This window comes from Pundamilia nyererei, unplaced genomic scaffold (genome assembly GCF_000239375.1).
Source record: "Pundamilia nyererei isolate P.nyererei 1_Seehausen unplaced genomic scaffold, PunNye1.0 scaffold00439, whole genome shotgun sequence".
Taxonomy (NCBI): domain Eukaryota; kingdom Metazoa; phylum Chordata; class Actinopteri; order Cichliformes; family Cichlidae; genus Pundamilia; species Pundamilia nyererei.
In genome coordinates this window covers 255,556-266,244 of record NW_005187840.1, presented here as the reverse complement: position 1 = coordinate 266,244, position 10,689 = coordinate 255,556, and the positions used below count along the sequence as shown (strand labels likewise).

The 10,689-nt window shown below is 47.0% G+C and overlaps 1 protein-coding gene across 1 annotated transcript in view; it reads right to left on the bottom strand.

The window, feature by feature from the left end:
- Positions 1-10,680, bottom strand: part of camta2 (calmodulin binding transcription activator 2) — a 26,769-nt gene extending 16,089 nt beyond the window's left edge. Inside the window, exons 1-11 of the mRNA XM_013916048.1 lie at positions 10,626-10,680; positions 9,532-9,623; positions 6,548-6,651; positions 5,524-5,591; positions 5,296-5,431; positions 4,915-4,986; positions 3,624-3,771; positions 3,398-3,526; positions 3,101-3,311; positions 1,672-2,692; positions 882-1,553 (exon numbers count right to left, since the gene is read on the bottom strand). Coding sequence (XP_013771502.1) covers positions 882-1,553; positions 1,672-2,692; positions 3,101-3,311; positions 3,398-3,526; positions 3,624-3,771; positions 4,915-4,986; positions 5,296-5,431; positions 5,524-5,591; positions 6,548-6,651; positions 9,532-9,565 — 2,595 coding nt within the window. The 5' untranslated portion in view covers positions 9,566-9,623; positions 10,626-10,680. The remainder of the gene's footprint in view (positions 1-881; positions 1,554-1,671; positions 2,693-3,100; positions 3,312-3,397; positions 3,527-3,623; positions 3,772-4,914; positions 4,987-5,295; positions 5,432-5,523; positions 5,592-6,547; positions 6,652-9,531; positions 9,624-10,625) is intronic.
- Positions 10,681-10,689: the final 9 nt, after the last annotated feature.

The window sequence follows — 10,689 nt, the reverse complement described above, 5'->3', positions numbered from 1 at the left end:
AGATGAAGCGTTTCCACTGGAATCTGCCTTTGGTGGCTTTTGTGGAGCAAATGTGACATTCAGCAGCATAACTGACACACAAAACACAACACACTAACTACAGCCTGCAAACACTAAGCGTCACTAATGTCTCGAATATGAAAACTCACTCTCTCTCTTTCTTCCACTCGCCCGCTTTCCGTCGCCATTTTTTAATCATAACTGGTTTGGCCTATCGACACAATTTAAAAGCTATAGTTTGAAGTCCTCCCTTTCTACCCAATTTGAAATGGAGACTCTGGGTCACTGCATCTTGTAGCTGTGTCGTCTTAAATTGGTCATGTTGTGCCAGCTTTCCCTCAGTTAGAAAGAATGAAACAAAAAACATTTTTCAATTGCGAGACGAGTAAGAACACAAAGAAATCATCGTGCCACGAGCTCTCTCTCTGGGGGCGGCTTATGATGTGTGATTTGTACTTCTGTGATAAATGTACGACGTGGCCTGTACAAATTTCCAACACCACAAGAAGCAGCAGGAGGGTCTGACCATAGTGAACAGGCCAATCCCAGTCGGCTGCATCGATGCATCATGTCGTTTTATGGACATCAGGTTCAATCTTCTAACTTTTACTCAGTTAAAGCAATAAAACCTCACTGACGATAAATAATGACAATGACGACAGTGAAGGTAGAGACTGGTCTGAATCAGCTGCTGGACTCTGCTGCCCTCTTGTGGACGAGCAGCTGAACTCCACCCTGCCTGTGAAAGAAGCTCAGAGCATCAATCACTGACTCGTCTGATCAATGTCCCGATCACTGGACTCCTTCACTGTAAACTTTCTGACTGATTTTCTATTGACTGATTGCTCGACTGTGAAGCTGATTTATTGGCGACTGATTACCTCGGGGTACGACCACTCCGGGGAGAAGTCTGTGATGGAAGCGAGGCGTGTGGAGGAGGCGGGCAGCGGGTGAGGAAAAGGGAGAAAGGAGGAGGAAGGGGAGGGCTGGGGAGGAACGACGTAGCGGACTCCTGCCGGAAACACGGCAGGGCTTGGCACGGCGGAGACGGCAGCGCAATGAGCCGCGACAGGATTGGCCTCCTCTGTCATGAGGTCAGAGATGAGGTCAGGAAACTGACTGTCAAAGGAGATGTCAAGCTCCTCCCCTCCCCGCTCGCAGGGCTCCGCCTCCTCCTCCAGCTGAGTGTTCATGCAGGTGTCCTCAGAGTCGGAGCCCCGCCTGCTCTCCTCTTTCACCTGGATAGCAGTATCCATGGCAACAGCAGCAGGTGTGGAGTCCATGTTAGCGTCACTATTGGCAAATATTGAAGACTGCTGCTGCAGCAACAAGGGCTGACGGGATGTCTGAGCTGGGGTTAGGGCCTCAGGTATACACAGGTGACTGGAGTGTTGCCCGGGGTTTAACGGATGCTGATGCTCGTCAGCCTGTCGGTAAGTCTGACTGGCCGGCTGGCAGGCCTGGGTCGCTGCACTCTGACACACCAGGAGCAGGGAGGCAGAACTGCTAATGGTCTGTTGCCGTGGTGCCAAGCTGGAGGAGGCATGGTTTGTCTGGAAGGCAGAGAAATAAAAAGGGTGTTGATGTAGGAGGAGGGTCACAAGCTTCTGCTACAGGAAACAGTCCCCCACTGAAGGTTTTTAAAAAGAAATAGATCGAGCACATCCTCACCTGCAGGAGAGCGAGTTTAGAGGGAGGAGCACTTCCTTCATCATCATCATCTTCCCCTCTCCTGTCCTTCACCTCTTCTTCTGCATCCTCCCTCACTGCCTCCGACTCCCCCAGAGCTCCGAGCTCCAAGCAGAGCGGCAGCAGGGGCGGGGCCACAGTGGACGTGGGAGACAGTGATAGGGAGGGGGGCATTGTAGACTGAACTTGGGGAGAAGAGGAGGAGGAGGAAGGAGAGGCAGAAAGAGGGAGGACTGAGTCTCTCCTGTCCACTTCACAGGAAGATGAGAGGGAGGACAGTGAGGAAGGAGGGGAAACAGAGGATGGAGGGGTGGAGGTGGGGGACAGGGAGAGAGCGAGGGAGGGGGGAGAGAAGGGGGAGGAGGTGGTGCACATGAAAGAGATGGGGGTGGACGAGGAGGAAGGAGGAGGAACAGGGCCGCCGTACGTCTGGCCTTGTTTGGGGGAGTTGAGGAACGAGTCAGGATCAAAGGCAGGGGGAAGGGATGGGGGAGGCGGCGGGGGGGAGGGGGAGGAGGGGGGAGAGGGTGGGGAGACAGCGGCAGCAGGAGGTGGTGGGGAGCAGAGGGAGGTGGATGTGTTGGAGGAAGACGGGGTTAAGAGAAGGCCTCCAATAACCGGGGAGGGCAGAAGAGTGAGTGAGAGGGTGGTCACGCCTGGTGCCTGCACAGGAGGCGGGGGGAGGGAAGGGGGGGCAGGTGAGGAGGAGGAAGTTGGAGGGGAAGGGGAGGTGGGCTTGATGCCTGGGGGAGGGAGGGCCGGGGAAAGCAGCAACTGCCCAGAGCCGGTGAATGACAGGCTCCTCCGCAAACCCGCCTCCTCCGCTCTCGCCACGCCGCCCCCTCCTCCCTCTCCTGTTATGGCAGCAGTCGCCATGACAATGACTGCATTCTGTGGCAGTGCCACCGTCGTGAGGTTGCCATGGCGGTCTCCGTAGAAACCGTTACCGTTGTTACTCATGGTGACAGCAGCTCGGTGGGATTGAGGCGGGGAGGAGGAGGAGCTGTGGGAAACAAACAGGACTAATCGATCAATCAGGAAACGAGCTCATGATCAATGATCATGATCAATACCCTCTGACAACTTTCTGCCACAAATTGTTCATGAATTTCACAATCAGTGAGTCCATATGTGTTCTCTGCAGAGTCAGTGTGAATCTGAGGCAGGGCTGCTTTAAAATAAAACGCTTTTCTCTCGGGATCAAACAGTTCAAAAGGACAATAACGAGAATTACAGATGCTCCAACAAAGCCAATGACTGTTTAAACGATTTTAATTGAAGTGCTTTATGGCTTTTTCTTTGCTTTCTTTGGGCTATCTCGCTTAAAACGAACCACCAAACCAAAAGGACTCGAGCAGGAACGTTCACAGTTCGACTGATAACTTTTCGTTTTCCTGTGCGGATGACTTACGTGGACGAGGGGCAGGGAGATGAGGCCGGGCTGGTCTGAGCCTGAAGGTGAGGCAGTTTGGCTTCTCCTCCCGCTCCTCCTCTCCCCACCTCCCCCAGCTCAGAGGACACCGGCGAGGCGGATGGCCTACAGGAAGAGGGTGGGAGTTTCGGGGAGATGATGCGATGCTTGGTGCTGTTACATCGGTGGGGAATGTTCACTCCGGATGATACTGTGCTCAGAGATAAACAGGGCCGGGTGGTTAGTTTCACTCTGTGATGTCATGGCGATGTCACAGTCAAGGTGTTCAGGGCTCACCCTGGGCAGTGTTACACAGGCAGGTGTGTGTGCGCGGCTGTGGTTTGGTTCTTTGTCGGTCCAGGATTTGCTGAACCAACTCCTCAATACTGAAATCTCCCGCACCAACTGAACACTTCATACTGTGGACTGAAACGCAGTAAAACTACACATTAGTACTACAAAACACACACACTCTGCATCCACACAACGTGGCAAACACATGCAGTTAGGTGTTCGTGCATACACATGGGCCTCAGCTGGCTCAGCAGGTCGTCTCGGCTCCAGCGTACGCTGTCATGGCGGTCGGCTACCGCGCAAAGCAGTGGACTGCATTTCCCAGAATCCTCCAGGGATGGCACGTTCAGGTAGTGGACCAGCACGATGTCTGGGTTCTGTCGCACAGAAACACACTGATTAATACTATTTTAGGTTTACTTTTTCTATTATTTTGTGTCTGCATGTATGTGCATGTGTCTGCATGGGAAAGTACTGCTAACTGAGACTGCAAGTGCGTACACTTGCTATAGCCTGCAGTTGATGTCTTAGTTCTGATACGCAGTTTTAGGGACCCTCACACTCTGCTCGTGCTTACCTGCAGCCTCGTAACTAAACTAGGGACTAAACTCAGGAATTCAAGTAACAAATAACAAAACAAATAATAAATCTAGGATCAAACACTGGTAAATAAACTTGGAAACTAACACCAGGAACTAAATACAGCAACTAAACTCGGGAACTAAACTCTGGTCTGAAGTCAAGAGCCAAATCCCAGGTAACTAAACTTAGACATGAAACATGGAAATAAGTCTGGGACTTAACGCTGGAACTAAAGGTGTAGTTTGGGAACTAAACTTTCTAACTAACTGGAAAACAAGCTGTAACCACTTGGGAACCAAAAGTTCAGTTTGGGAACTACAAACCATGGTCTTAAGGTAAGAACTAAATCACTGGGAACTAAATTTTACAACTAAATTTGGAACTAAACAAGTTGGGTAACAGGTTGGAACTAATACTAGATTAAACTTTGTAACTAAATGACAAGATTGGGAACTAAACTCTGAGTAAGGAACTAAACCCCAGGAGAGACTAAAATTTGAAAACGATGGAAAAACATGGAACTAAACTCTGAGCTAAACTCAGTACCATAACTGGTGAACCAGTCTGAGACTAAATCCTAAACTTTACTTTTAAATTAAAAACAGTAAACAAATTTGGGAACTAAACTCGAAGAATAAACTGCATCTATCAATAAACTAGGGAACTCAGCATCATACTTCAGGAGTAAACTCGAGCTCTGAACTTTGTCAGTGGAAACACCAACATTTAATCTCAGTGTTGTTTAATCTTAATGATGTTTAAGCCTGCAGTCGCTCACACACTGCAGTAAATAAAAGGAACCTGTAAACAAGCTGAGGACAACTTCTTTCTATATGGTTCCTTGTAAGCGCTGAATCAACACCACTTGGAAAACTGGCTGCAAACCAGTGGCAGCGTGGTGTGTGTTAATGTGTGTGTGACGGGGTGTTTATTCTGACCTGCAGCAGCCAGTAGCATCGTCTGTGGAATGTTGGCACGATGGAGGAATGGACGTAGCAACCATACAGGCACTGAAACCCAGAGACCAGCACAGTTGAGCAGGGATCAGCCTCAACACTCGCTAATAGAACAGCACGATCCTTTCAAAATAAGAGCAGACGCTGTGTCGCTGCTGCAGCCTGGACTAACTGACTGATCTAAAACAGGATGTGGACACGAGCTTCGTCTTTATTCATAGAGATAATGTTCAGGGCAGCAAATGCATCTTATTTCCTCCCACAATAATCTCACAAACAGTATTCCTTCTGCTGTGCTGTGACACTGTGCGTCCTGCAGGGGGAGCAGCTGTGCTCAGGTGTGTGTGTGCACGTGCTGCAGACCTCCATGCCCTGGACCTTCAGCTTCATGTGGTCTTCTCTTGTCGTCTTTCCATCCTTCCTTTTCTTCCAGCAGTATCCGTCCTTTCTGTACTTCACCTTCTTCCTGTTGTACAGGATGATGCTGCCGTTCTTCGGCCTGACACACAAACCGATCAATCAATCAATAAAATCCAACAGGAGAGAGGCCCTGAGCTGTTTGTGTATGACAGGTGTGCTCTGGGTCTGTACCTGGTTTTGAGGGTGCAGGAGAGCCACTCGTCATGTCTGTCGAAGGATATCAGGTAGGAAGCGATTTCCTGCAGAAACAAAGACGATTTACATGATTTAAAATCACACGTAGAGCTCAGAGTGAACTGCTCGTAAAAACAGCGTTACAGTCGACATACAGGATGAAACGTTTTCTGCTGACGCTAAAGAAAACGTTTTCTGTCATATCGTTTCGTGACCCCGAAAACTTCAGGAGGCTTTCAATGTCCCAGTAAAACATCGGACTGAGCAGCAGTTAGTTGTTAGTTAGAACGACCAGAATATCCGAGTTATAATTATGTAAAATAAAACAATCAGCCACATCTGCGACGCTGGAACTGCCAAATCTTCCTTTCAAAGTCAGAAAACCCCACAGATGGTGACGGCGGGAACTGTCAACTGTAACAGGCTCATCAGGTTTAGACAGTGTGGCGTGTGCAGACTGAATAAATGACGGGACTTCTTGAGTTTCTGTTTCATATTTATCAGAGCAGCTCGATTATCAGAGCAGAAACACTCAGAGCAGCGAGGCCTGTGCAGGTTTTAGTTCCTCAAACTGACGGTTTCTGCCTCACATTTAAAGAACGGCCCCTCTGCTATTGTTACCATTGTATTCACGTGCATGTCCGACCTGATGCAGTCACCTACGCTCACAGTGGGTGGAGGCCCAAGGGCTCTCTGACTGTCTTTCTGGGGCAGGGAGGGTTGCGGGGAAAGTCGCAAGTAAACACCAGTTTTAAAGGGATCGCACCTCTGAGCCTGCCCCGAAAGTCCTCACTTAAAAGTGATGATAACAGCAGTGATGGAGGACACGAGCGTGGGTAATAGAACAGCTTACCTTTAAAGTTTGAAATTCTGCTTTCATTCTTGACCTGCTTCTCTGATCCTACCTCGGTCTGTTGTGTGTTGTTTTAAACAGTGATAATGATAATATCCTCCGTGTGATGTCACTTCCTGCCTCCACCGGTTGCGTCAAACAGGAAACGAGGATCACACGAGAACTCACCTCGTTAGTGTTCCACCTGAGCCGCTCATTAGGCAGGCTGGACGAGCGAGGGAGGCACTCGAGCAGCTTGTTGGGAAGAAACACCTTCCTCTGTCCTTTGTTCTCTGCGCACACACACACACACACACACACACACACACACACACACACACACAGTTAGTGGCTCTGCTGGTTCTGATGCGGACAAACACCTCAAATTCTCATCATCATCACCCTCAGTGAGAGAGGACACGATTAGAAATGAGTCCATCACAGGGACAGCTCAGTCAGAGAGGCTGAGAAGGTCTGAGCATGTGCAGAGGAGGGAGGGTGGAGGATGAAGGTGGAGCTGCCAGGCAGGAGGAACAGAGGAATAGCTCAGAGGAGGTTCAAGGATGAAGGAGGACATGCAGAGGGTTGGTGTAACAGAGGAGTATGCTGGGATAGGAAGAGGTGGAGGTAGATGATGCGATGTGGAAGAAGCACCGATTAAAGGCCCGAATCCTGAACATTAATCTCTGAATATCTCAGGATCTCAGCAAAGAGGGCGGAAAACAGTCACATTTTTAGGTAAAAACAAACAAACACTTTTTTAGAGGTTTTTACAGGATATGACATGAAGGACAAAATGACCCAGGACTGATGAACAGAAAAACAAAGTGTCAGACCGTGGACACGTTCCACCAATCGCAGCTGGGCAGAGCCAGCGTTTCACTCACAACTGAGACTAAAAATAGACGCGTCTGAGTTGGCAACGTGTGCAACCTCAGTTTGACCACAGCGAGCAGCAAAAAGCCGCCGAACTCAGGTGTAGCTGGGCGCGGGGATCCGTGTGGATGACTGCGTGCCAAAGTTCAACGAGTTAAAGGTATGAAAATGTCCTGTCAGGGGCTTCATGCACCATCACTGGCTTTACAATATAAACAAGTTCAATTAGAGACTTAACCGGTTTTCCAGCCTGCCTCCATCTTTCTTTCTTTTTCTTTTGTACTTTATTATTTTGCTAATCTTGACCCTCAAACTCTCAGGTCTCTAACAGAGGAGCCGAGCTTGAAGATCTCACAAACCCCACCCCTCCTCCACCAGTAAAGATACACGGGGACCCACTATAACTCTGATGTACTGCAGGAAACTGGGACACTTGTTCCGCGATATGTTACCGAAGCACCCAGGAGCTCATTCACTAATGATTTCATCGAGAGGAAATGTCAGACTGTCAGTGAGTCTAAAAGTAGGAAAGCATTCAGAAACACTGAAACAGAGTTTAGTGGATGAGGTCACCGAGTCAGAGCAGCACTGACTTCTTCTGTTTGGTTTACTGAGACACAGCTGACACAGCAGAGCTCCACAGCAGCAAACATCATCAGACCACAGTGAGTCTGCAGGGCGTTATCTGACCGAAGCATCTCCATGTCACTGGTAGCTGAAACAGATTACACACGATGAAATCCTACACGACGTAACGCTGTGAGCTGCAGTCAGACTTTGGTAAAGACTTAAAACAGGTAAAATTAAACAGCTGCAGACGCCTCGGCAACCAAAGCGTCTCTAATGTTCCCTCAGAGGAGCTTCCTAACATCTGCCCTCCAGCAGGTTCATCCTTTGATTTCATCAGATTAATATGTCTGCACTCTTGTTTTCATACCGTCCTGTAGTACAGGACCTGCGATCAGCCTTTCACTGAGTCATTTCACACGCGAACAGAGCAGAAAACCACAGAACACCAACAAAACGGCTTCTTACTGTCCACCTCCCTTATTTACAGCTTTCCATCAGAGAGCAAAGGTCACAGGGGGCGCCATTACATCGTCATAGCAACACTAACACCGTTAGTGTTAGTGTTGCTAACACTAGCAACACAAACATTAATTAAACAAAAATAAATCTTTTAACCGACTAATGACGTTTTTTCTTTCAGCTAGTTGAAAAAACCCAAAACAAACATCTAGCTGTTGCTCTGAAGAGTTTGTTATTATTATTTAAAAAACTACATATTAATATACATATAATAATAATAATTATTACAAATTGTATAATATCTAAAATTTTTAACATGAATTAAAACATGAATAAACGCTATGAAATGATTTTGTTTAATCATGATTTAATTTTTTTAACAATTTTTTTTACATAAAGTTAAAATGATCAAGTAAACTAAATAAAAACAAAATGAAAGTAATACAACACGAAAATGAAATTTAAACAATATCTAAAGAGCTAATGTGGACAACAAGCTTAAAAAAATATCCAACTTATATTAATAATAATAAATAAAAAATGTTAAATCAGTAAATAAAAAATGTTAAATTTGAAATATTTGTTTTTTATAATTATTTTTTCATTTTTTCACTTCAATAAAAATAAACCTTTTTAGAACAGATTTGAAGGAAAGGGGTAGAAGTAAAAATAATATAGCATAATTTATAACTACTACTAACAATAATAGTAATAAAATATCAGTAATAAAATAAAATTCTGTTTATTTGAAATAAAACTAGGTCCAGTAATATTAAAATATACAGTTCAGTAGTAATATACCTGAGATAGAACCAAAAACCCTAATAATACAAAACCAGTTAAATAAATAAGAATAAACACATGTAATCTTCCATTTATTTAATAGTTTTATATATAAAAAAAGATAAATAACAACAAATATCAAAGCGAAAACAGACACAATAACAAAGAAACAGCATAAATAATAAAAGAAGGACAGCGAAGTTTAAGAGGCGGTCCAGCTGGACAAACAGTCACAAACAAATACATGAGAAGACAGAAAGAGCTAAAACACTTCAACTGCAAGAAGAAGTGACATATTGATCCTCTGACTCACAATGAAAGACACAACCAGCTACACCTACAGTAAGACACACAGCACCAAACACAGCAGCTCGTGAGGCCTGGCAGGAAATCAGAAATCCGTTAAAGAAGAACTCATTGATCTGATGGACACACAAATGCGACACCATGCAGTCACTGTCTGTGTGCAGGTGGATGGGACTGACCTGTCTCCGGGGAAACCATCTCCTTGTTGCTCATGGTGACGAGTCCATGCAGGATGAGTCTCACACAAGGCAAGGCGGCCTGCACTGCCCCGCTACACACACACAGAACAGGTCATCAGTGTGATCAATGACAAACAAGAGCTGCAAACACACACATCTGATATCTCAACTGACCAGCTCCACACAAACACACAGACAGCCACGCACTTCTTCAATAGCTCCCTGTTGCCTAGCAACAGCTGAATTTGCACCCACTTTACATGGAGAGCGTGTAAAGTGGGTGTGTGTTGGGATAGGAGTGTGTTTGTGTGTGTTTAGTTACATAACAACAGCTTCACGGTGTGAGTGTGTGATGATTAACCCACAGAATCACTTCTTTGATTAATTCGTGAATAAAACCCAAACATCACCTGCTGTCACTCACACACACACACACACACACACACACACAGAAAACATGCCAGCTGTCACTTGATCGATATCCGATTTAGTTCTAATCATCAAGACGCTCACTGAGGCAGGTTCACAGATAACAGATGACGCTGAGCCTCTTGTGTAGAGGATCCATCCTCCTCCCACACAGGCTCGGTCTCCACAGGCCGGGCTCAGACCCCGGATTCTCATGGGTGCTATGGCCGCCTCGCAGAGCACAGCACCCCGCCCGCGGGAGCTCAGCTGCAGCTGGCTGGTCAAAGCTAACGTTTCACGCCTTTGCGTTAACAATTAGCACAGTTACCCAGACAACAACAGGTTTTAACGCAGCGCTGCATTTATTCAAGCCCTCATGATCTACACTCGGAGGGGAACTCAGATGCGAGTGCGGATGTTTGGGTGTTAGCTGCTCTGCTAGCCGTCTAACTCCACCGGCGGAGCTCGGCTAGCTGCTGGTAACAGGCTCGCCTCCGCGGTGATTAAAGCAGTCCCGGAGCCCAGCTGCAGGGCTTCACCTGCCGGTCACAGCACGCTACACCGAGCCAGCCAGCGGTGGCTCCTTTCCAGATATACCGTATAAAACAGAGCGAGCTAGACGAGAGCAGACAGTCGAGAGCAGCACAGAGTTCGGAGGTAAAACAATCTGTTTAAAGCTCCTTTACCTTCCGCCTTCAGCACAGCCGCCATCTTCTCTGGCTATGACGTCACTGCGCAGAAACGTCTGGC